At 38.2% G+C, this 27724-nt stretch overlaps 1 protein-coding gene across 1 annotated transcript; it reads right to left on the reverse strand.

Moving 5' to 3' along the window:
• Positions 1 to 1191: 1191 nt before the first annotated feature.
• si:ch211-207e14.4 (interleukin-17 receptor D) lies at positions 1192 to 27640 on the reverse strand. The gene is made up of 12 exons (XM_041800166.1): positions 27430 to 27640; positions 16448 to 16532; positions 14413 to 14571; positions 13866 to 13984; positions 10087 to 10210; positions 9818 to 9856; positions 8960 to 9105; positions 8796 to 8870; positions 5055 to 5121; positions 4749 to 4895; positions 4495 to 4667; positions 1192 to 2288 (listed from the first exon to the last, which is right to left on the reverse strand). Exons 1-12 carry the CDS (start codon positions 27550 to 27552, stop codon positions 1740 to 1742), a joined length of 1806 nt encoding a protein of 601 aa, XP_041656100.1. The 5' UTR covers positions 27553 to 27640; the 3' UTR covers positions 1192 to 1739.
• Between the last annotated feature and the right edge of the window lie 84 nt (positions 27641 to 27724).

Here is a 27724-nt window from a genome sequence, read left to right on the forward strand (position 1 = left end):
ATGCAATGATTTGCAATCTCATAAACCCAATAGAACATAAAGAACAAAGTAGATGCTGAAAATGAGACATCTTACAAACTCATAAAAAACATTAGTTTATTTGGAATTCGATGGCAGCAACACATCTCAAAAAAGTAGGGACAGGGCAACAAAAGGCTGGAAAAGTAATTGGCACTTGTGGCAAACAGTCAGAAGAGCATTTTGCAACTAATTGGAGAATCTGAAGAAATTTCTGTGCACAAGGGACAAGGCCAAAGGTCAGTATTCTGTATGCTCGTGATATTCAGGCCCTCAGGCAGCACTGCATTAAAACAGGCATGATTCTGTACTGGAAATCACTGCATGGGCCTAGGAACACTTCTTGAAATCATTGCCTATCAGCACAGTTTGCAGCATCATCCACAAATGCAAGTTAAAGCTTTATAATGCAAACAAGAAGCCATATGTGAACACTATGTAGAATGCCACTGTCTTCTCTGGGCAAAAGCTCATTCAAAATCAACTGAGGCAAAATGGAAAACTCTTCTGTGGTCAGATGTATCAAAATTTGAAATTACTTTTGGAAACCATAGGTGTTGTGTCCTGTGAATTAAAGAGGAGAGGGACCAAGCAGTTTTTTATGAGTGGACAGTTTAAAAGCCTGCATTTCTGGTGGTATGAGGTTGCTTTAGTGCCTATAGCATGGGCAGCTTACACATGTGGAAAGGAACTATCAATGCTGAAAGGAAATAGAGGTTTAGATCAACATCATGCTCCCAACCAGTCAACATCTCTTTCAGGGAAGGCCTTGCATATTTCAGCAAGACAATGATAAACCATACAGTAAGAGAGTCCAGGTGCTGAACTGGCCTACCTAGAATCCAGACCTTTCACCAACAAAAAACATTTGGAGCATCAGAAAACAAAATGTTTGGCAAAGACCTAGGACTGTTAAGCAGCTAGAATCCTACATCGGACAAAAATGGGACAACATTTCTCTCCCAGAACTCCAGCAACTGGTCTTCACACTTCCTAGATGTTTACAGACTCTTATTAAAAGAAGAGGGGAGGCTACACAATGGTAAACATGGCCCTGTCCCTACTTTTTTGAGATGTGTTGCTGCCATCAACTACAAATGTGCTTATATTTCTTATAAAATGGTCAAATGTCTCAGTTTCCTCATCTGATATGCTGTTTATCCCTATTGTAAATTAAATATGGGTTCATGGATCCATAAAAAATTGCATTCTGTTTGTATTCATTTACATTTTATACAGTGTCCAACTTTTTTGGAACTGGGGTTGTAGATTAATAATAGCCTTAGTTGTGTATGATAATACTAGTTTATTTACAATACTTAAAATACATGTTTCAGGTCCTCAAGGCATTTAGTGACATAAAAACGCAACATATCAAACATTAAATGCATTTAAAAGATAGCTAAGTGGACAATTTAGAACAAATTTCCTCTCAAATCCTTCATGCACAAACACATGTTGCATGTTTACACATTTCTGAGGTCAGAGTGCACATTTGCTGCCATTAGAGCTCAGTTAGGTGGATGATGGCTTAAAAGAACATTAGCAGCAATAGCAAGTGTACAAGTCACCCTGTAGCTGTGAGGTTACAACTTTCATGTATGGCAATATTTGTAGTCATCAAGTTTGTGCCTTTAGTTAATGTCTATTGTTAGGCCAACCTTTTGCTACATTACCAAGGACCTCTAACAGGTCAGATAAGGGTGCACTTTCATAAGTGTTTATCTTCCTCCCTCTACCGAGCGGTGCCTTTTTGCCCTCATTTCCATCCCTGCCTTGTGGATAGCCTGCTGCAGTGCTGCACCAGCTGCCAACTTAGTAAAACCCTCCTCTGAAATGTTGTCTATCTTCAGGTAACTCTCAGGCTTGTGTAGAGCCACTTTGTGAAGGTGAGAGAAGAGCAGCTGCAGGTCTCTTGTAAGCGTGTAGTGAGACACCAGCCTCAGCTCTGTGGGGACGTCTGTTTCCTCACAGTGCTCAAAAATGACTGACATGTATTTTGAAAGGTCCTGACCCCTGGTTTTGGCTCGGCCCACCTCCACTCCGATCAGCTGCACGGCTGCATCAGAGCTGAAGGTGTTACACTCAAAATCCCAAAGCTGTCTTTCTGCTTCATCTTGGCCGTCCTCAGGCTCTGGAGGTTTAGGTTTGTGCTTCAGGCCCAGAGAACAGATCACCATTATGAAGTCGCTCTCCTGGATCTGTCGACAGTACCAGGCCATACTGCCCTCCCTAGCTACGCTCAAAGAGTCCCACAAATCCAGGCACACCTAGGAAGAAGAAGAGAGAAGAGCTTAGCACTAAGTTAATGCTATTACACCCTGAAAGTCACACATATCAACAAGAACAAAGACAAGTCCAAAGAAATTAATGATTTCTTTGTGATCAATTTCTATTCATTACAGCCCTCTCATACTGCATATAGCCTAAATAAATCAGATATTGTAAAAAAAGTTTTGTTTTGTTTTAATAGTGATGAGCTCAGCTTAAGGCTCATTTATGCACTACGTTTGAAATGCAATGTCCATTTTTTGTCTGCTCTCTTGATGCTTACGAATACAGAACAAATGCTGCAAAACCATCACCAATCATGGGGGCAGTGTTGAGCAATGCATCCAACAGTTCAACCCATAGTAGCAAAACACAACTGAGAAGAATCATTTGGAAAAAAGGTGGAACTTAATTGCGTTTTATAAGGAACAATCGCAGGATATTGAGTGACTTATTAGAAAATACAAACATAACAATAATGTTAGCTCACCTAGGCACAAAGACAGACAACTACAAGAGCACAGCTGAACAGAGGACGGACTGATCTTTATTCAGTCTATGGGACAGATGGAGCAGCATCAGAGTTGCTCGGTGAGAGACAGCGACCTCTAGTGGATTCGTTTTTCAATGTACACCTCAACATAATAGACACACGCCAGTATGAGGGCAATGACAGTTGTCCATTTATAGACGCACAGATCTTTTGGGTACATGCAGAGAGCATAAATGAGCCTTTACAGTTCACTTAAAAACAAAACAATATATCAAATATTGTGGACAAGACCAAATTTGCAAAGGCTGCAGAACCCTTTTTCCTCTCACTCTGGTTCAGTGCAGAAAATGGCTGTCTTTAAAAGTAACAAACATTGCCAGAACACTTACTGACAGCTGACAGTGATCCTCATACTGTTGTTAAGTAGTATGGACTAGTTAATGTTGGATAACTAGCGCTCACCTATGCTTTAATGATGTATAATGTCTTGCTCTTCACTTCAAAAACAGCAGCATTATTGACCAGAACATTCAAAACAAAGAAGCAAAGAAAAGAAACATTCCTCCACCCTGGCCACCTCCTCTATAGCAAAAAGCTGTAAGCTTGTTGCACCCTCTTATTCAGATTCATGCTACTATGGATTAATTGCTTTTTAACTTATTTTAACTTAATAAATACACATTGTCATTAATGTATTCATCCATATGGAGGTTTCTAGCTATTCTAGTAAAAGCACGCTGCTTAAATAACCCAGCAAGTAGCTTTAAAGAGAAGTCTTCTCCGGCAAGTTAAACTGCATATCCATTTTGCAATAAAATGCTCAAATGTATGAACTGATATGAAGCTTCGTAATAACAAAACTGACATTAATTCAGTTTCACATCCATCATTGATGAATCAGGCTGATGTGTGCCTTCAGGCTCTACTTCGTGTACTTGAAATCAGGATCATTTAAATTTCAGGAAACCTGATTTGTGCCCACATTTTAATGCCACAGTCAGCAAACAGTACGGATCTCGAGTAAGTCCAAATATCCTTAATTTATGTGGACATTAGTCTTTTTTTCAACTGCTTTCCCCCACTCCTCATAGAGCAGACAGCCGTGCTTTTTTGCTGAAAGAGACACTAGTGCATACCCTCTGTTGTGCATGTACCTCCACCTTTTTGGGAAAGATAGGTAATCTTGGAACCCCTACGGAAGGGTGCCAAATAAGAGGGACAGTATGGGTCCGTTAATTGGGACCCTTTCCAACTTAGAAACCCAAATCAGCACATACCATGCCATACCAAACTGAGCTGGACTGCTCGGTGGAAACGACCTAATAGCTGTTGTAAACTGCTGTGGTTATTAGGCAATGTAACATGGGCTGTTTTGAGGAGATAGAGCATTAAAAAGCCTGGCGTCGCAGCTCTACATAGCAGTTAATGGTATCTGCTTCTGTCCTACACTCATTTTACCCTCCAAGTCTTGGTGCTGGTAACATAACTTAAAGCTATGACCATATATCATGTGAAAGGGAGAGTATATGTATAAGAGATGGAGAATATTTATATGCAAAAGGGTCTGAGGGAATTATGGCTTGTATGGTCCCTCATAATATAATCTTTAGCCTTTTAAGAAGGTAAAAAAATCTCCTTTATACTTTCCTGTGTTCATAATTATTTCCCAATTTATAATAAATAAAAAGAGACAGATAATGAGTAATTTATACCTTAGTGGCCATGTGCTGTTGTATAAACGACCCTAACCGCATGACAGCTTCAATATGAGCGGAGCCATCGTTGCTACTATAGCAGATCAGAAGACGAGGAGGGGTCTGCCTACTTCTGGTCAATGCCACCACTTCCTCCTGAGGCCCAGTCTCTTGATCATGCATGATGATATCTATATGGATGAAACGACAACATGTTATCAGTATTAATCAAAATGGTCCCTTTATGTAAAGTGTTTGGTTTGTTTGTGTACCTGGTTTTATGTTTAATCTCTTCATGTGCAGTTTGGGCTTCCTTCCAGCAAAAGCAACCAGGAAGACTACAAGTACGGCTGCCACAGCCAGGCAGAGTGGGAGCATCAGCGCCAGGGATGGAGAGACGGTGGGCGCCGAGGTTCCTCCTGGAGGTAGAATAATGGCACAATGACGGCTGGATTGAGCTTGACTATTTCTTTGTAAGTTAAAGGATCTTTTGCTCACTCACACTCAATTCCTAACACTCAAAGACAAAATGTGATGAGTGCTAAAAATTACACATGCAGAAAATTAAAACTGAATACCTTTTTCTATGTGTAAGACCTGAACTTTGAATGTTTTCCTCACCGCATCCACCTCGTTAGCTGCAATCTGTGACACAAGAACGTTAAAAAGGAAACATTGATTTGACTTTTGCAATTCAAGTTAGACAAGATTCTTTTGAACCTGAATCAATCCTGAATCAATTTTTGTCAAATAAGGTGCAGCAAAACAAGCTATAAATGCAACAGTGACATGTTTTGTAACTTGCCTTTCCCCCATTCAGATTGAGAGCAGTGTGTTTTTGGAGGCATGTTTTAGGCTTCATAAGGGCTCTAAGTTGTCGGCTTATACCCTCTCTCCTTAGGCTTTAGTTTACTTTCCATCATCTACCTCTCTGTTTGTTCTTTTGCATATTATTTAAACATTTTAAAACTTTAAATTTTATGAGGGTATTTGTTAAAATGGCAGATGTATTATTGCGAAGATTTTAAAGACACATACTTGTGTAATGAATGGTATAAAATCAGATAGATCCAGTGCAATAAAAAGTTTATAGTAGCCTTTGATGGCAGCAAATTGGTTCATCTTAGTCTGATGCTGATATTTATTTAAGTCTTTATCAGATGATACAGATGACTTGGGATTTTTTTTATACATCCCTATTTTAAAACAGCCTGTGTTCACAGCTGCTGTTTTGTGCTGGCAGTGCCCACGACCTTAATTTCAGAGTACTTACCACCAGCGGTTATTGTTGACTCCAAAAAAATAACCAGTCCACTCAAACCAATAAATACTTCTCATATAATAAAACTGAATAAAACTGAGAAGAATAGACTGAGAATTTTGGTTGATCTAATTTACTTGAATTAGGTTTATGTATAATATGGTAAATGGACTTGAGCTTGTATAGTGCTTTTCTAAAAAAGTGCCCGATACTATGACAAATAACGACACTTTCTCCATAGATACATTTATAGGATGTGTGAAAAGCTCCAGAAAAAGAGTGGAGCCTTTTAGCTTTTTAACAGAGAGCTCAGTCCCTACTGACTACTGCAGCCAGCCTCAAGGTGAAGATTGAGATCTTTTAGCTACATATTTCTGCAGTTGTCATGTAGTCCATCTCTGAATTTGATGCTATCATGCTATGTGGTGATTGGTTAAGTGGCAGGCATAATTCTGAGGCAGGGAATATTGCGACCTCCAAGGGCCTGAAGTGGAAAATTGACAGAGAAAATGCTGATTTATGGAAGCTCATTTCCGCCAAATGAAAAAGAAAAAAATGTGGAAGTATGGCTAAAGTAGAAGTACAATAAAAAGTTGGAATTATAAGATAAAAATTATGACTTTATTATCTCATAATTTCAATTTTTAATCTCATAATTTTGACTTTTTATCTCATAATTTCGACTTTTTAATTTCATAAATATGATTAATCTCAAAATTTAATTTTTAATCTTATAATTCTGAGTTTTCATCTTATAATTTTGACTTTTAATCTAATAAATATGATTTTTAATCTCATAATTTGGATTTTATTTTTTAAACAATATTTTTATTAAATTTCTAATTTTTACATACATTTACCGAACACAAATGAACATTTGCAAACAACTGTAACAGACTCTTGTACATACATGTGGACACATACATACCTTAAAATAATAAAGACATACAACACACTCGACACAGCAATTTTAAGAGGACTGCATGTTTTGATGTTTAAGAAACAGCAATAAAGGTTTCCACAAATCTTCAAAATCCTTTATCCTCCCTCTGATTATGTAAGTCAGCCTCTCCAATGCGATGCAAGTTGTCATCTCCCTCATCCATACATTTATTGAAGGTATATCAATTTTCCTCCAAGATAGGGCTATCATCCTCCTAGCCTGTAGGAGTCCAAAATCAATCAAAGTTTTCTGCTTTGAACTTACACTAAAGTCTTTTGGATATATAACTAATACACAAATCTTAGCATGAAAAGGGACTTTAACTTTAACAATTTCAGATATAGTCTGAACAACTGTTTTCCAGTATTGTTGTAGTTTTATACAATTCCATAAACAATGAAAGAGAGTGCCCCTTTCCTCCAAACATTTAACACGTGTCTGGAATGCCAGGGGACCAACTATGAAGTTTGACTGGGGTAATATAAGTTCTCATCAACCATTTGTATTGCAATAACTTCATGCTTGTATTAATTGATTGTTTCTGGGCTTTAAAACATGTTTCTTCCCACTCAGTAATATCTATATTCTTGTTAATGTCCAATCTCCACGCCTCTAATCTATCAGTGGTGGACTCCTTATCATATGATATTAAAGCTGTATAAAACAAAGAGATCTGTCTCTTGCCAGCTAGATTTCCAAGTGTGAGATTTTCAAGATGTGATAATGGAGGCTCTGATATGACATTTTTATGTTTTGCTACTATGAAATGTTTCAGTTGTAAATATTTAAAGAAGTGCTTTTGGGGGATTTTGTATATCTGACTTAGCTCATCAAAAGTAAGAAGGTCACCATTCATATAGAGGTCACCAATTTTCTGCACTCCTTTATTAGCCCAAATTCTAAAACCTCCATCTGCTCTTCCTGGTTTGAAATGTGTATTTCCCCAGATTGGGGAGAAACGTGAGATCAGTGGAAGACCTTCAATATGCTGATGGGCTTTATACCATATGATAATAGTATTTTTAAGAGAAGGATTCTCTGTTATTTTTTGTCAAATTTTTTAGATCACCCGAGCATAAGTAAAGCTTCAGTGGAAGATTTGGTATTGATGAGTGTTCAATTTTAACCCAGGCTGGAAGAGACTCTTCTGTGAAATAAAACATGGCAGATCACAACTGGGCAGACCAGTAGTACCACTTCAAGTCTGGCATTTGTAGGCCTCCCCTTTCATAGGGCAGGTACAGTAGTCTTAGTCTCAATCTAGACTTTTTATTGTTCAAGATGAACTTGCTAAAAATGAGGTTCACTTTATCAAAAAATGATTGAGAGAGAGGGAGTGGAATAGATTGAAAGAGATGATTTGGATTTTTAATCTCATAATACTGACTTTTTATCTAATAATTTTGATTTTTAATCTAATAATAGGACTTTATTATCTCATAATTTGGACTTTTATTCTCATAATTTTGACCTTTAATCTAATAATTTTGATTTTTAATCTCATAAATATGAAATGTTTCTCATAATTTTGACTTTTTATCTCATAATTATGACTTTTATCTCATAATTTTGAGGTCTAATCTCATAAATATGACTTTTAATCTCATAATTTCGATTTCTTATCTCATAATTTTGATTTTTGATCTCATAAACATGACTTTTAATCTAATAATTTTGACTGTTAATGTCATAGTTTTGACCTTTGATCTCATAATTGTGACTTTTATTCTCATAATTTTGATTTCTTATCTCATAATTTTGATTTTTAATCTCATAAACATGACTTTTAATCTAATAATTTTGATTTTCAATGTCATAATTTTGACTTTCAATCTCATAATTTGGTCAGATGCTGAATCATTCCTGAATATGCCCTAAAAACCACAAGAATTTTTCTCCTCACATCTCTGAATTTAATGAGGCCGGATGGTTAAGTTTTAAGTAGTCTGGTTTGGCCTTTGGGACACTAGGTGATCATTATTGTAGGCTTTAAAAGAAATTGATTTCTGTATTAGCTTAACTTTCTCTTGAGAGTTGGATTTCAATGTAACACATTCGTCAAGTTTTAATCAAAAATAAACAGAGCTAATGCCTGAGACAAGTCAGCTTTTTTACCTCACAGGTGTAGTTGGTTCCTTCTTGCAGGTCTTTCAGCTGATAGCTGTGGTGAGTTTTATTTTTAGAGGAATTCTAGAAAAATCAAAAATCCTGATTTAATACATCATCTGTGAAACATTAAAACAGATTATAGACATTTTGCAGAAGCTGAATCCACTCACAGGTGTAATATCCATGTATTTCTTCATGCCGTTAGCATAGCACAGAGAGAAGTAGCTGCTGATGCCCAGGTTTGGTGGAGCTAGGTTAAATGTCACAGTAATAGCAGTTCCTTCCTGCTCCACCGTGATGTGTTTTGGGTACCAATCTATAAAGAAACCATAAAATGATGGAATAAATAAAGATCATCCTAAGATAAAAAATTTAGTACATTTACATGAACACATTTATCTAATAACTGGGAATCATCGTATAATGGCAATGATCAGATTTGGTGTCCTCACATGCACACCAGCGATGTGTTATCAGAAAGACAAACATGTTTATGAGAACATGTAATTGGATTTCATTCCACAGGTGCATGACATAACAACTGAATCACTGCAGGCTTCCGTCTTCCTTTCAGCCGCACTACATTTTTGTCTCGATGATTTAGCAAAGAAGGGCGTGTCAGTCTGGACTCATTAGCAGCAGTGCTAACACTACCATTGCTAACTCTCAGTGCTGGTAGTGTACAGTAGGCCTACAGCTCGTGTTGTTTTGTCTGTTAGCTTTGTAGTTTGCTGGTGTAAGTGGCTAGCCAAGATGTAACAGAGCAAAAAAACAGATTTAGCAGAATACACGCACAACAAAAACAAACAGATTATTTAGCTAAAGACCGTGTGGGTTTACATGACTGGCCTTTATCTGATGAATATTTGATTAAGCTGTTTACTTGACTACTTCATTAATCAGGTAACCAGGTCTGTTTATTGGTGTGCATGTTAATGGACTCATTAACACATAATACTGCATTTTTCCATCAGAAATTTACTAGAAAACTTTGAAAAACTATTAAAGTTTCTACTATTTTCTCTCACCTTTTTTGCACTTCTCCAAACCATTCTTCTCTGCACACGCTGCAAAAACATAGCATGCATGTTACTGTAAATTCACCACTGTTTTGACAAAGTCATCACTGACAGACATGAGAAAAAGTGCTGCATTTCAAGAGTAGAATAAAGGATGTCAAAGTAACTGTAAACAGGCTGACAAATGCAAGGATTTGCGATTTGTACCCTGAAGCAACCACAGACTATGAATTCCACAGTTACTGTCTCTGTGTGACTGTGTGTTTAAAGGATCTCACAGCGTGTGGAGAAGATCTTGCTGTGGTAGAATCTCTTCCATTGCTCGGGCACAGGCAGAGCCATAACTGTGACTGCATACTGAGAGCCCAGGGAGAGACCGGGGAAAGGGTCGGATTTGTAGACCTGCAGAACAAAACAAAACAATGACTTTGGTTTACTTTAAACTATCTTCATCCTTTTGAGAGTGTCACACTATATTAATCTACAATATGCAGTCACTCACCACCCTCCCCTTTCCTCTCATCCCAAACCATCTCTCTTTTTCCTCTTTATTTCTTCCTCTTTTTTCTTATTTTTCTTTGTGGATATACCCTAAAACTTCAAATATGTGCACAAAAAGAGAAGGCAATGCCTCTCAGATTCTCCTGTATGATGATCTGGGTAAATGTTAAAGATGTAAAAACATTAGTCAGTGATAGGAGAAATGGGGAGGACTCTGCAGCTTGTAGAATTGGAAACTGATATTAATATTATGAGAACAAAATCATCAGATCATCAAACAAATGTTAACATATCAACATAGGACAAAAATAATCTGAGTAAATACAAGAGTCTGTTTTTAAAAGTTGATTAAATTTCTTATGGGAAAAAAGCCATCCAAACCTGCTTGACTCTGTGTGAGAAAGTCACCCTCGGGGGCAACACCAGCAAGCAAGCATTGTGATGACTGGCAATGAGTCTTTAACATCACTGTGGAGGAATTTTGTCCCGTTCTTCTTTGCAGAATTGTTTAAATTTAGCCACATTAGAGGGTTTTCAAGCATAAACAGCATGTTTACGGTCATGCCACTGCATCTTAATCAGATTTAAGTCCAGACTTTCACTAGGCCACTTCAAAACTTCAGTTTTTCTTTTTAAAGTCATTCAGAGGTGAACCTGCTGGTGTGTTTTGGATCACTGCCCTGTTCCATAACCCAAGTGTGCTTGAGCTTGAGGTCATGAACTGACAGCCAGACATCTTCAGGATTTTCTGGTAGTGAGCAGAATTCATGGTTCCATCAATAATGGCAAGCCATCAAGGTCATCAAGATCATGTTTGACTGTTGGTATGATGATCTTTTAATTCAATGCTTTGTTAGTTTTACACCAAATGTGACAGGAGACACACCTTCCAAAAAGTTCAACTTTTGTCTTGTAAGCCCTCAGAATATTTTCCCAGAAGGCTTGGGGAGAATCAAGATGTTTTTTTCTTTGTCAAACGTAAGACAAGCCTTTGTGTCTGTTTTGGTCAGCAGTGGTTTTGGCCTTGGAACTCTCCCATCGGCGCCATTTTTGCCCAGTCTCTTTCATGAATCATTTCATTCATGAATGTTGAATCATGAACTCTGATCTAAGGCCAGCCACACACTAGAGGATTTTTAAATCCACAGACATGAAGACAATTGCAGATTATTTTTCATCTTTACTCTTCTGAATGCACACACTACACCATTGGTTCTCAACTGGTGGGTCGCAAACTGGTTTCAAGTAAAAAAAAAAAAGGGAAAATATCTAATATTGAAGCCTTAGGCAGACATCTATCCACATACTTTATTTTGCAGCAAAACTAGTACATTTTGATTGTTTTATTGAGATTTTCACTTATTTATCCTGTTAGATGGAAATATTTTCAATTAAGTTATTTTTCTTATGATAATTTGTAAATGGCGTGTCACCTTTCAAAAAAGCAACCAAAATGTGTTAATGGTAAAACAGTGAAATGAAATGTTTGCATGCATGTTGTCCCAAAGTGTTAGCCAGTCTCTTTGATCAGCCTTTTGTTGTGTTCCTCCTAAGACCCAAATTTCTGCATTTTTGTCTAATTAATTTCATACAAATCAGAAATTTGGGTCCCTACTTTGCATTACAGTGGGTGGTGGGTTCTATGGCTGGATCAGTTGAGAACCACTGCACTAGACCACTCAGCCAGACTGTCACATCACCGGAGACAACAAACCTGCCGACCTGTAAGCGACCTCGCGTGATCCAGGACAGGTCTTTAGATGTTGTTCTGGGTTCTTTTGTGACCTCCTGGATGAGTCATTAATGCATTCTTGAAATAATTATGGTAGGCTGGCCACTCCTGGTAAGGATCACCACTGTTCCAGTTTTCTCCAATTGTGGACAATGGCTCTCACCAGGGTTTGCTAGAGTCCCAAAGCTTTTCCAGACTGATAGATGTCAGTGACTCGGTTTCTCATTTGTTTTTGAATTCTTTAGATGGCTCCATGATCAGCTTCTTTTCGAGATTGTTTAGCTTACTTCACTTTGTCAGACAGGTTCTATTTCAGGGATTTTTGGATTCAGCAGGTCTAGCAGTGGTCAGGCCTGGATGTGGCTGGTGAAATCAAACTTAACTTCCAAAAAATGTGGTTAATCATAGTTGATTCATGATTTAAAGGGGGCATATTTTACCCCTTTAAGACAAGTTCATATTGGTCTCAGAGGTCACCAAAACATGCCTGTGAAGTTTGTAGCTGAAAAAAAACACACTAGTATAGCAGTTTTGTATGTCCAAAAACCCCTCTGTTCCAGCGCTTCTCAGAATGAGCTGTTTCTGTGCCTATGGCTTTAAATGTTACTGATCTGTCTGATGTTACAATGCTACAGATGCTTTTATCCAAAGTGAAGGACCTGACTGGGATTCAAACCATCAATCTCCCAGACCGAGGTCAGCAGGGTAACCCACTGAGCTATCCAGTATCTCAGCACACAGCTAAAGAGAAGCTCAGGAGAGGTGGGTGGAACTTTCTTCCAAGCGGGGAAGGCCAACTGAACCTGGGGGCGGGTGCTTACTCCCCACATGAGGTCATGAGGGTAAAATCTGGGAATGGCTTGTTTCAGCTCACATTTTCTGAAAGGTGGAGAAAGAGAGGGAGGGAGGGAATGGAATTTACTGGTACTTGAGGGGATTGTGGAAAGGCCAGGGGCAGATATTTTTGTTTAAAAAAAAAACTAAAAAAGTGATTTTTGCATAATATGTCCCCTTTAACAAGCAGGGACTTTTTTTATATCAGTCCAGGGAGGTTTAGATGGCTTTTTCCTTTAATAATGAAATCGGCATTTAAAAGGCGCATTTTGTATTTACTCAGGTTATGCTTTTAGTTTGGCTTTTTACAGTTTATATGAAGTTATTTTTATCATTTAATCTTTGACAAATACTTTGATTGCTGATTTATCATCAGGTGTTCAATGAACAAAGCTTCGTTTTTGATATTGTTGTAATCCTTGTATATGTTTTATTGAGCAGTTTATTTTGAGGATAAAATTACCTTGCTTTGTAATCATTGCCTGAAGTTTCAGGTTAAACACCACTAATTTTATGGGCAAATTAAACAGCGTAATCACCTGTGATAAGTAGTTTACTTGGTTTTCTGGGTGGTGTCCTCTGATATCAATCATTGTCATTATCTACCTCACTTAAATTAGCTAGTATGCAGCCTGTAAGAGTATGGGAGTGATCAGAAATATGCAGGTGATGCAGTCTGTGAGAGAACCTAGAGTTGTGATCTGATGTCGTATATGAAATGGTATGTTAAGTCCTCCAGGACATTCTCATAACAAGACACTGCAGAAATGAGAGGCTTCTCCTCTTATATTTAGAGTGCTTTTATGATCTTTACGTCACTGTGATCTGTTTCAGGATATAGCTTCATTTTAAAAACATTAGAAATGCCTAACTAAAAATGTAGTTACAGACAAGATTTAGCATCATCACTGGCCAAATTAGCCAAACACATTCCTTTCAATGTGAACTCCCGAGAGGCAGAGACCAAAGAAAGTAGAGGGGCCCTCCTACCCTTTGAGCATGTGACGCCGGGAGGGAGAGGTTACGGTGGAAGAGAAAGAGCTGACAGACCACACTCGACCCTCCCAAAGCCTGTAATGACACCTGAAAGCCCCGAAGGAAGGCGATCCCTGCAGCATAAACAAAGGAACAGGGAGAAATCAGTGTCACACACTCAGCAGCAGGCCGTCCTTCAAATTGCAGATCTGCTTGAAAGTCAAACACGTGTGCTGCATGAACTGCTCTGTTTAAGTTCATGGCAAATTAAACTAAAAGAAGAGTCAGTCATCTGTCAAAGCCGGAGTAAAATTGATTTATTACAAGAGCTGTCCCTCAGACTTTCTTTTATTACATATAACTATTATAAAAAGTATGCCACCCTGGTAGTCACCTTGTTCTTGCCAAACCCTTGCGTAAACATGACTCTAGATTGCGTGTGTTGTCTATTTCAAATATGCCTCTCTAGTGTCCTGTAAACCCACCAAACCACTGCATGACTTCTGCTCATTTAAAGCATGTTAAGCTGAGTGTGTTTATCTGTTAGTTTTTGTAAACATACCGTAGAGACTGGGCTGCCAGGACACAACAGCAGTATCTGATTTGGGGTTTGGCCCTTGTACAAAGTCAACCTTCACATCATTTGGTGCATGGACGTAGTGCTGGCAGATTTCAGGGTTTTCTTCTCCAAGCAGCTCAAAACACGGCCGAGGAACACAACCTGAGGAGACAGACAGAGAAAAACACCACTGTGAAGAAGTATTAGAGAGATTCACTGTACATTCTGATATCTAAGCAGCTTTAAAATACTGTCCATGGTTTAAAGGGAAACAGAGATTTGTATAATTATCTCTGAGATGATGTGCAAATGTTAGCATGATAATATGGTCACATTTATCCTGCATTCAGGTGCTGCTAAAAATGCTGTGTCTCCAGGTTGTCAAGTTGATTTCTGCCCTCGGAGTGTTCACAAGGTCTTGGTTATGAGGCGGTTAAACCATAGACTATAAAACAGACAGTCTCAGTGGATTTACAGTATGGCTTGGTTAGACCATTTACCTGTATACTGGTATGAGGACTGTGACAGCGAACCAGGAACTTTCTTGCTGTTAAGCAACAGCGCTAACCCCTGCACCACCATGCAGCCCCCGCTCAAGTTCTTCCACACCAAACTCATCAAACTATGTCTTTATAGTTCTTGCTTTGCGCACTGGGGCACAGTCATGTTGGAATAGAGAGGGGTCTTCCCCAAACTCTTGCCACAAAGTTGGAAGCATAGCATTGTCCAAAATGTCTTGGTATGCTGAAGCATTCAGACTAGCCTTCACTGGAGATAAGGGGCCTAGCTGTAACCCTGAAAAACAGCCCCATATCATTATCCCTCTTCCACCAAACTTCACAGTTGTCACAATAAAGTCAGACAGGTAATATTCTGCCGGCATCGCCAAACTGCCAAACAGAAAAACCAAACTGCTCCACAGTACAGTGTCAGTGTGTTATACACCACTCCATCTGATCCTAAGGCTTGCATGCAGCTGCACAGCCATGGAAACCCTTCATGAGGTTGCTACCGCATAGTTTTAACATTAATGTCAGTGCAAGTTCAGAACTCTTCAGCTATGGGATCAGCAAAGCACTGGTAACTTTTGTGCACCATGCACATTAGTAGTCATTGACCCTGCTCTGTGATTTTACATGCAAAGGTTGCATCCATCACACCATGCCTGAAGTCACTGTGCTCTACAGAAAGACCTGTTTAGGATCACAAATGGAGACCACTTGGGGAGGTGCTTGATTTTTTACACCTGTGGCAACAGGTCTGTTTAAAACACCTGAATTCAATACTGAACAGGTGTGGCCAAATACTTTTGTTCATATAATGTATGTTCATCTCCAAATACAAATATGGTCAACTTTGCAGCTAACAAAACTTTGTACCCACCTCACACTTACCCTCACACTAACCCATCGAGAATGTTTTTGGACTGTAAAAGAAAGCTGGAGTAACCAGAGGGAGGCAGTGCATGCCCAGGGAGAACATGTAAACTTCACATAGAGGGGCCCTGTCCTTGAACCAGGAACCCTCTTGCTCTGAGGGAACAGCACAAACCACTGTACCACAGTACAGCCCTTATCCTCTAACCTCTGTTCAATTTTTCATTTTCTTTTCCAGGTTCTTGACATTTTTCTGCTAGGCACTATCATTTCTACCTCATTGATTTAGGCCTGGTCCAGTTGTTGTTGTCTTTAAAATATCAGATCTGTGACCTGAAGGCAGGCCGTTCAGTTTGGATAAGGAGTGGAAGTTTAAGGAATATCTGATGTAATTTTGCCAGAACATTCTTCCTTCATTAGATGTTAAGTCCAACGCCAAGTGTTTTTCATCACCTCAGTGATAATTGATCTAGACTTCCTTTATATTTGCTTTTGAGGCTGAACAAACCCTGAGAAGAAGTGTAAACAATGCAGCATCCACTCATTACATGCATCTACTGTAATGCAGCTTCAGGTTTAGGGCATGCAGGATACTGAGGGCACAAAGAGAAAGCATGTCACTGCTGCAGATAAGTAGGTTTAACCTGGGAGAGCAGACTCACCTCCAAATGCCTCAAGGGACTTAAAGCCCAGAGCCTTCTGGATGTCAGCTCTGGTTATTCTGCAGTATTCACATCCAAGTCCCCCCTGCAGAGGAAAAACAAAACAAGGACTTCAGACCCACATCCTTCATCTGTTTTTGACTTGCATATTGAAAAAAATGTGTGTCTGTTTTGAAGTCAGGCTAAACAATCAGAATTTTTCAGTTAAATTTTTTTTAAAAAGCAATAGACCTGAGCGTGGAACATTATAAGGACTGAAAACTTCAGGAGTAAGTTTGACAGCTTTTTTAAAATTTTAGATCTATTTTTAGTCTGAGTCTTTAGATCAAAATGAATTTTAGATTAAACACATTTTATTTTACTTTATTTTATTTTTTCGTTCAAAAACATGACAAGAAAGTAGTGACACAGAATAGTGAACAAGAAACACAAAACATCAAAACAAGACAACGAAATGCTACAGTAGCACATTAGTGAGGTAGAATTTTGTGTTCAGAGGCGTTTGATCAGAGTCTGAAACTGTTATTTAAATTAAACACATTTTAGTCATTTTAAACCTTTACTTCCTAATATAGTTTAAGTTGATACAAACCCGTAAAGATTTTACTTTAAGCTATTAGAAAGTCCTTACATTTTAGTCTTATGCTTTGGTCATAACGCTAATTCTCTTTAAATTAATTTAATCAGCCAAATTGTAATATCATCAAAATGTAAAACACTTGAATCAGTGCATGATCATCACTTTAGCTGATTTAGAATTCACTGATGAAAATACTGACCTACATGCACACTAGAGAAATATCATGGATTTTGAATGTCCAGCAGCCCTGCACTGACATTTTAGAGCCATTTTAGTCAGAGTTTCATTGTTATCACAGTTTTTATCACCAAAAATAATCTATAAGTAGTTCAGTCGTCCTCATAGGTAAACAAGTTGTCTAGTAACATTTTTTATTATAGTTCTAGTTGGTGAAAACACTGCATGGTTTAATACATGTATACACTCCAGTTTGAAATCCTTAATCAGAAAGATTAGTTGTCTGAAGAAACAATGCACATGTACACACAGACGAGTGATGCATTTCACTGTTAGATGGAAGTAAAAGATATCTTGGTCAGAAAACCCGACTAATACATGCATTAGATAAGATAAACTTAGAGATAAGACATTCCTCTTTGTCCACAGGGGTCACCAAAAAAATCCAGAAAAATCCTGAACATTTCAAAGAACACCCCCTCAAAAAACCGTTTCCCCAAATTTCTATGAAAACACACAAATTTCAAAGCATATTTCCCCCCAAAACTTAAATCAAATTCCCAAAACTTACAAAAGCATTTCCCAAATATTCCTGAAAAAGCTTGAAATGTTCCAAATTCCTTCCAACATTCAAATGGCCCAAATTTCAATGAAAGTGACAAAATATTGGTACCAAATTTCCCCACAAATGCAATGTAAATACGGAAGACTTTAGAAGCAAATTTGCCTTCATTTCAAAGAAACCCCCTCCTTAAAATTCCCCAAAATTTACAAATACTGTTAGAAAATGATGATGGTCCCCCCAATAATTTCCCTGAAGACTTTTCAAGCAAATTAGCCATTTTATTAAAGCAATCCCCCCTCCTTAAAATTCCCAAAAGTTTACCGATACATTCCCCCAAATTCCTTGATAATGAAGATAATTCCCCCAAACATCTAAACAACTTCCCTGTTTTTTAATGAAAAATCCTGAAAAGCAAATTCCCCTCAAATAAAACTTAAACAACTTAAACTTTATTGTCCCCTAAGGGAAATTTGCTTTGCAGGTAGGTGAAAACATAAAACACAGGAAACAAAGGAAATCAAATTCCCAATAATTACAAATACATTTTTCAAATTTTAATGAAAATGCCTGAAAAATTCCAACCTAAGTCCCTCAAAGATTCAAACAAATTGTCCAAATTCAAATGAAAATGCCAAAATATTCTTAGCAAATTTCCTCTAAAATTCAATGTAAATACTAAAGAAATTTATAAGCAAATTTGTCTTCATTTCAAAGAAACGCCCTCCTCAAAATTCTCCAAATTTTACAAATACTGTTTGAAAATGATGCAACTCTCTGTGGTGTCACTGCTGACAGCGGCACAAGTCTTTAAATATATTTTTCCATGTAAAATAATGGGATTTTAATTCCATACTAAACCTTCAGTGGGCCTTGGATTGCTTTTTGAAGGAAAGTATCACTACAAATTTGGAAAGTTTTCCAAAGATGATGAGGAGTTGGCTGAACAGAAGCATTTATATTTAGTGAAGTTTTTCCCTTTGAGCTGTTATTGTAGTACTCAGTCTGAATAAACTGTGAGCGCCACAAATTTCCATGGCTTAAGTTTACTCATAATGACAAGAGAGGTTAAAAGAAAATGCCACATGTTCCACAAAGAGGGAGAGGAACTGTCTGCATCTTCAGCATGATACTGACACTGGGACAGAGCTTTAAAGCCCAGATTTAGTGCTGAGAGGATTGAAATCTCAGTATCAGCCTGCAAACTGCCAGCAGGTGTTCAGACTGAGGCAGGCTTGTATGTCTCTCATACACTGTTTTTAATTTTGAAGCATTATTAGAAACATATTTCTGTCAAATTTTATGGCTACAACTGTAAATGCCTCAGAGGAGAAACTGAGACTGAGCTCTGCTATCACCATATCTAAACATTCATGGTGTACACTTTCTCTTTGTGCCACGCTGGAATGTGGCCGTTTGGAAAAACTGCACTTTTGCCTCAAGACGTAACCGTGCAGCTGACAAATCATTGATATTCATGCCTGTTTGACAGCAACATACAAAACTCGAATGAAGCCTTCGCTGAGAGTTTGCATGTTCATACTGGTTTGTTGTCGAGTCACACAGAAAACTATGAGAAAGACGGGTTTATGGTGTCTTTACAGGCAGGTAGAGTACAAGATGTTGTAGAGAATGAAACAGAAAGGAGAAACTGATGTTTTTTAACTAACAGACACAGCTAAATAAGGTTTGCAATTGCATATTGCACAAACTTTAAAATTTGGTTGTTACAATGAAAACACAACAGAAGAGTTCATTTGCAAAAACACATAACTCAGTTTTTTCATGTAGCATGTGGCTTCTGCCACAAAACATGAACTTTGACCCAGTTTCCCATAGGCTTTATCAGATTTTGCACCAAAACGGATTTTAGATCAGAAGCTCAATTGAAATTTTAACTCTCAGCTCATTGCTATACCAGAATGGTATTTAACTGTTTTTGCAAATGAACTCTTCATAATGATTGTACCTATGAAAATACATCTCTCATGTGCCTGTATATGCACAAAGTAACACCTCCCATTGGTTCCTGAGGCAGATTTTTTGAAGTCTGTTTATGGTGGAAATGCTGTCCTACATAAATTATTGATCAACCTAACATCCGGCAGAGATTTAGAGTTGTGTGCTGATAAATTCATGATCTATTCAGATCAATTTCAAGCTTTATACCAGACTGTTAACTGTTTTTTTTCTTCTGCTGTAAACAGGCATTTTTGAATGGTTGTGTATGTGACTTGTTAGGCTTTTGCAGCCAATCCCAAGTGGACACTTGAGGAACTGCAGTTTTCTGCACTTCTGCATTGGCTTTGTTTTTCACAAGGCCAGCTGCTTGGTCTCAGCAGTCCCACAGTCATGAAAGAGTTTCACAACACTTGCACATACTAATGTTTACGGGCTGTTGAAAACATATTTGCCTGTTAAACGCCACAGGTAGCCCACAAGAGGAATTTGCTAAAACTGTCAGGAGCAATTCGTTGAATTCCTCCAGCTTATTTCCTGACACTTTTTGGAACAAATTCACCCCATCTACATTACAGGGACTTCTCCCTTATTGTTCTGCATTCAGGCTTAAATGGTAAAGTTTTTAAGGGTGACACTACAGAAACTGCACAATAGAAACATTCCTACATTAAAAAATTATCTTTAAATCCAACTCAAACGTGTTTTTTGTAAAGCTAAACGCTCTTCACAGTTTTCCCTTATTTCTACGACACTTGAATCTTGAACAGGGACTGCTAGTGACAATGGCCCAGTCTCATGTCCTCACTCACTTTGAGGCATGTCCCCGCTGAGTCCGAGGGCTTAGGGCTGTCCCACTGTCAAATCGTAAAGTGTGTAAGGGATCTCTCGCAGCCCTCCATGCACCCTGTCCAAAAGTGGACATATCTGCAGACTTAACAATGGGTTTACCCATAGTTCAAAGTATTGTGATGTATGACAGGAATTCCCTGGGGAAACATGCGAGTAAATGCTCTAGGAGCAAAGTGAAAAGAGGTCAATGGTAAAGCAAAAACAAGGAGGGTGCAATCGGCATTTATGCTGACGTGTTCCTGTAAGTATGAGATATAAAACAGCCTTCATCCACCAAGGAAATAGGTCTTTAGGCGCGGCACACCTGCACCTCTTTTTTATTATCCCTGCAAAGTTCTGACTGTCAACAAAAAAAACGATTCCCATTCCCATTTAAACCACTTCAAGCTCTTGCAGCCTCATGCACTCAATCACTTTCCAGGTGCGGTCAGTGAAGTCCATAAGGGCTCAGGGTTTAGGGTTTAGTGAGTAGATCACGATTCAGCCAATGAGTGAAAAGCTCACGCTGAACCAGGAAGTCCTCTTTCATTATATTTGGTAACCACCCACTGAGTGTTGTGCTCCCCACAGGTGGGGCTTCTCTAACTGAGTCAGTAACTTCACACATGGTGCAAATGTGTCTAATGTCCAAAGGCATTCTGGGAAAACTATGCAGATTAAGGGATGATTGTCACATAATTTGAGTATAATGTCAACAAATACTTAGGAATGATTGAGTACGATTTACTTTAAACTAAAAATGTGTTCAATGGACTCAGAAAAACAGAACTGAAATAGCTTTTTTGGATTTTTAAGTTAACACAACTCATTTTTTTAACACAACTCATTTTTTTAACAGTCTTCAACTGTTCAGTCTTACAATGTAGGAAAGGTAGTGGTGGCACATGGCTGCATTGTTCTTCATATTGGGGGGCATTTTAAACCTAATGGTGCAACTATATAACATTGTGACTCAAGGAACCTTGCACAAAAATGTAATTCGACATGTCAGTCTTTTTTTAACTTACTTGAAAATCAAGACACCTGGTGTGTTTCTTCATAATATAAAAAATGAAGTCAGCATGTCTTATAATGCAGGCCTCTGTTAAAAGACTTGAAACCACTTTTAAGTGTGTTTAAGGTGTGTTGTAATAAGCATCACCTGTAATCAGTTAGTCTGCCTGTTTAAAGTGTAAGTAGTCACTTTGCTGTTTGGTACCATGGTACCACACTGAACATGCCCCACAGAAGGCTAAGGAGACAGTTGTCCCAGGAGATTAAAAAGAAAGTTATAGACAAGCATGTTAAAGATATGGCAGTAAGACCATCTCCAAGCAGCTTGATGATCCCGTGACTACAGTTGGACATATTATTCAGAAGCTTGGTCAACAGGACTGTAGCAAACCTCCCTGGGAGTGGCCACAAGAGGAAACTGATGACAAATTAAAGTGATGGAAAATATGAATGGTAACCAAAGATACCAGGACAACTTATTCTGGAGGTCTTACATAAGTGATTTTTGTCAAAAGCAGGCTATGATTTTTTTCCAAACATCTGCACATGCTTTATATTAACAGCTCAAACCTTCTATCAGCGTTTTTAAAGAAACATTAAGCAGACTAATGACAGGCTTCCTGTAATGATGACATTTATTGGGTTTTCAGTTTACAGCTGCTTCTGGTTTCTGTCCTGAAACAACCACTGTCTGATCAGAAAGCTGAAAAAGTTCAAACAAATATTTAGAAATGAATATATCAATCACGTGTCCAAGATGCCTAGATGATTGGGCAGTATCAGTCAATATGCTTTGGAGACGTCACTTCTACGTCAGTAAACAGGAGCAGACAAAGTCCTGGATATTGACAACTCGCCCTGCAAGTTTGGAGGCCATAACTCGATCAACAGGTGGAGAAAATGAGAGAGAAATACTGCATCTGCCTCAGGCATGTGCCTCTGTGTTGCTTACAGTAATAGCTGAACTGTCAGGTCGGGTTATGGCCATGAGAAAGTCTTTGTAGCTTAAATACTTTCTTGCACGCAAGCCAATGAGAGAACATAAACGACATGTTTAGCATGCCCAGTACAATGGAGAAATCTTCCACTTAACATGATGTTCAGCACAACCAAATGACTAAATCTGAGGGTACGTTTGATTCAGCCAAGGTGAACTTGATCCTCCTGTTTCAGTCTGATTATGCAACGTCAGCTATAGGATCGCACTTATCAACACATTCAAATGTTTATTTTTTATGTAGGCCAATGGAAAACCTGACAGATGAGAGACATCTGATCCAGAATCAGGGCAGGGTGTCAGCTGTTAGCTCACATTAACCTTAGGAGTTCAGGAAGAGTTGGCACATGCACATCTTTCCTCATTTATTGTCTCTGAACATAAACAACTTCCTGGCAGAAGCTTCAAACAGTGCAGAGACTAAAACATGATGGTAACTTTATCCCATCGCCCAGAGCTACTCTTTTAAGTCTTTGTGTACAATACTTTAAATGTTTCACAGAAGTGAAGCAGCTTAAGGCAGAACATGTACAAAAAGAAAGCCGTATTGTTTTTATTAACCAGCAGGGGCGATTTTAGACCCAGAACTTAAGGATAATGCGACATTTAGACATTGTAGCAATGCTTTTAGTGATCACTGAATAAGTTAGATTTTCCTGTAGATGACATACAATACTAGAAAAAAAAACAATAATAAGTAACATGAGTTTTACATGACAAAATGCATATCAAATTCTTCTTGTCACCATTGTGTAGTTGCAATTGTCTGGGATTTCCATTCATGTTTACCTGCCTTCTACTGCCATTAACCTGCTAAGACAGTGCAGGTACACGAGGACATTACATTTTGACTTTCCTACAACATAGTACTGACTTCTGCTATCAGAATATTTGAGATAATAGGCCAGAATGTCCATTGGAGTTTAAGTATTTTACTTGAAATGTTGATTTTGCTATGGAATTTTCAGGAATCTTAATGTAAATTTTAAGGTTTTTGTTAAACTATTTCCTTGGAAGTTTTTTAGGCATTTTCATTGGAATTTGGGACATTTGTTTGGATGTAATGCTGAATTTGTCTGGAAATATGAATGCATTATCGTGGAAATTATAGAAATAGTGTTCTTACTTTAATAGGTGCTGTCTGTGTTGATTTGCATGCCACACCATTGCTCCTATTGTCCTTGATCCCTCTCAGAAGATCTCCTGGGAGTACTGGTTTGAAACTGGTCAAAGGAATGCGCCAGTTATGGAGACAAGACCTTTTCTATCTGTACCCCAAAACTCTGGACCCCACATTGTTACTTTTTATCGCTTTTAAATTTGACTCATTTTCTTCTTTTAATTTTGTCTTCTGTAAAGCACTTTGGATCAACTGTGTTGTGTGTAAAGTGCTATATAAATAAAGATGACTTGATTTGATGAAAAAAAAATCAGATACTGTATGCACTGATTTTTCCATAAAACCCAAATGTTACGCCGAGTTATCATGCTTATCTACTGCGTTCTGTTTTCCTCTGAGGTCGGATGTTGGAGCCGTGAATGATGTCACACCTGAGTTAAATGGGTGTTATTCATTATGAGCTCATAAGCTCCTATTGTAAAGTGAATTTAAAATGTGTTTAAATAGCATTGCCAGTAACATCTTTGTGTATATTTTATAAATCTTTCTCTTCACCACAACTCTTGCTGATTCTACTTTTATAGTGAACATTGCTTCATCTGTTAACATCATTCTTATTTCTATAATCACTACTAGAATAGTTTAATTGAATCTAAGAGCATTACTACTTCACTGCAATATTTATTAATAATAGTTCTCTATTTCAATACCATCCTAGCTGCTAATGCTAATACTGCATTCTTCTATTTTCTATCAATCCCAGCTATTCCTGCTAATTTTTTACATATTGCGACAGTCATCAATACATTCACATCAATTTGGTGTTTTGTTGTTTCTCTTTCCCTCTTAACCCCTACCCCTCCTTTTGGCCCGTTCCAACTACAGTGCAGCTTTGGCAGAAAGTTGTCAAAATGAGTCTGGTCTGTTCGACGTTCCTGCCCTATAGTTAGGGAAGGTTTATGTCACCACTGTAATGGGGCTGAATACTGCTAGTGCTGTATTCATGGTGATTAACACTGGTCTATTATAACAGGCAACAACAGAGAGTACGGTCTAGACCTGCCCTCTTTGGTAAGCGTCTTTAGAAAACTTTGGTTATAAACTGGTGCCACACAAACAAAGATTGTATGCTATGTATGTATGTATGTAGGTGGAAAACAGCTAGACTTTGTTGAAACACGCCCACAAGGAAACGTATTTGGATGAGATGTAAGCTGTAAGTAAGCTGTCTTTAAAGTTCTCTGTGCTCATATTAAACAGGAGATATTTCACATGTTGCTGTTAGAATCATTCACAGAGAAATCATGGTTATATTACTGTTTTTCCAGCTGAAGTCACTGCTGCTGCAAAAACATGTCTGCATACAGGTCTGTCTAAGCGTAGTTTTCATCAAGGAGACTCAAAGAAGACTAAAATATTAGTGCTGGACTGTTGGAGGTTAAAAATTCATGACACTTCTCTACTGTGCTTATGTCAGTGTTTTCATCAGTGTATTTAAATCAATTAAAGCACTGATAGTGAGTCATTATGAGGCTTTTACATTTCTATTACATTTATAATTTGGCTAATTTAATTAGTTGAAGTAGAATAAGCATTGTGTCCAAGAGTAAAGACTAAAATGTCAGGACATATTATTGACTAAATTTTAAATAACTGGTTTACACAGCAGTGCTAGGCGAAAAAACAGACAGCAGACTTCACAAGAAAGCGGCAGAGAATAAACAAAGAAAGCTATGTTGGCTTAGGGCTAGAAATCTGCCAAAACAACAGATATATTTTCCAAGCATGACTCTTAGTTTGGCTATCAGTGTAGCTAGAAATGCCAGGGTGCTTAAAAAAAAAACCTGTTGCTTTATCATGTATTTCAGAGAAAAAGTAGATTTTTTCAATTGCTCTAACTCTCTTGGACTGTGTTAAATTATTGTCAGCTTACATCAGCGAATGTAGTGGTCATATTGTAGGCTTTGTTTTTGGTGTGTTACACATTTCTCTCCTCTAGTTTGTAAGGTTTTCACTCAGGCTCTCTCTCAGGTTCTTTTTTTATATTTAGTTGGTCTGTTGCAAATGCCAGGTTCTTTTTTATCTCAGCCAGTCACTCCATGTACTCATGAATGTATTCAGATCACTTCACTTCTTTTCAGTTTTATGTTGATTTAATGCCTGATTTTACAGCTGAAAAAAATCCTTTCTATTCTCACTGATCTACCCGTGGTTGCCCATGATGACAAAGTGAAAACAGAATTTTAGTCATTGCTGCAAATTTATCAAAAATAAAAAGCTGAAGCATCACATTGACATAATTATTCAGACCCTTTTCTAAAACACTCAGATTTTAGCTCAGGTTCCTCCCATTTCTCTAGATTTTTGCTGAGATGTTTCTACACCTTGATTGGAGTCCACCTGTGGTAAAGGAAACTGATTGGAAATAAAATGGAAAATCACACACCTCTATAGAAGGCCTCACAGCTGACAATGCATATCAGAGCAAAAACCAAGCCATGGGGTCAAAGGAACTGTCTGCAGAGCTCAGAGACCGGACTGTCAACAGGCACAGATGTGGGGAAGGCTACAAAAACATTTCTGCTTCACTGAAAGTTCCCAACAGCACTGTGGCCTCCATATTTCTCATATGGAAGAAGTTTGGCACAACCGGGACTCTTCCAAGTTCTGGACACTGAGCTATCAGGGGAGAAGGGCTTGGTAAAAGAGGTGAGCAAGAACCTGAAGGTCACTGACTGAGCTCCAGAGATCTTGTGTGGAGATGGGGCCAAGATCCAGAAGGACCACCATCACTGCAGCCCTTCACTGATATGGCTTTATGGCAGAGAGGTTAGAAAGAAGCATCGCCTCAGTGCAAAACACACAAAAGCTCACTTGGAGTTTGGAAAAAAACTTCATGTAAAAGCTAAGTAGCCTCCATTTGAGAACATCTCACCTATTTGAAATGTTTCATCTAAATGGGGGGTTATAATTTATTGCATTTAATTAAGGAGTGTTTATATTGTTGGTAAAATAAAGAAAAGTGAATTATTATTGAACATATCTGATACTGTAATGACTAAAGCAGTATTGGGTGTTTGAGACAGGTCTTAAACATCCAGTGCTGTATCATTTATCAATATCAAATATCCAAATTGCTGGCAAACTCCTGCATAATGCTTAAATTCCACGTTCCCAAACGTTGCTAATTTGGCAGTGCTTGCTCTTTCTCAGTTGAAAGGGGTTTGAAGGTCATGAAGGTCATCTGCATTTTACTATACCACTAGGCCTTAAAATGAGAGGTATTGTATAACCTGAAACACCTTGTATTTGCAAGGAAAAAAAAATAAACAGACAAACTAAACGTATGAAAATGCATTTTCTGTGCAAAGTTTTTACTGTGTAGGAGTTTATCTGTTTTGATAAATAAAAAAGTTAATATTTAGCATCTAGGAGGTCTATTTTTGTTGTTGTAGTGTTAAACAGTTGTCAGTATTGTTTAATTTTGAACTAGAGTCATATCAACATTTATAATTCTGGTACTGTAACAACCATTTGTTATATCTTACACCAACATTTACTGTGTCAGTTACAAAATATTGACATGTGACTTTTGGTCTGTGTTGCCCTGTGTTGATGTAGTAGCCTAAGTGAAAGAAGGAAATGAATTAAGAAATAGTCACAAAACAGGACCAGCCGGCTTTCGTCAACACTGCAGGAACTATAAAAAGTAAGAGTACACAAGATATGCAATCCGGCCTACCTGTCGTATACAGTCCAGACTGCAGTCCTGAGGAGTGATGGCAGTGGCTGTGACATCCTCCTGAGCCTGGAGCGGCTGCCAGAGTGCCAAGAGATGGGACAAAACAAGAGCTGCTGTCCACATGCTGCTAAGACCAGCACCACATTGTACCAACAGTGAGCTGCAGCCCTCTAACCCTCACTAACAAACACTCTGCCTGGACTTAACTTCTATCCGGAGCAGCATATCTCGAGTCAGAGTATCCATGAGAGAGTGACAGGACCCTAGGAGGAGGGAGAGAGATACAGGGAGGGGA

The sequence above is a fragment of the Cheilinus undulatus genome, linkage group 11 (genome assembly GCF_018320785.1).
Source record: "Cheilinus undulatus linkage group 11, ASM1832078v1, whole genome shotgun sequence".
Classification (NCBI taxonomy): Eukaryota; Metazoa; Chordata; class Actinopteri; order Labriformes; family Labridae; genus Cheilinus; species Cheilinus undulatus.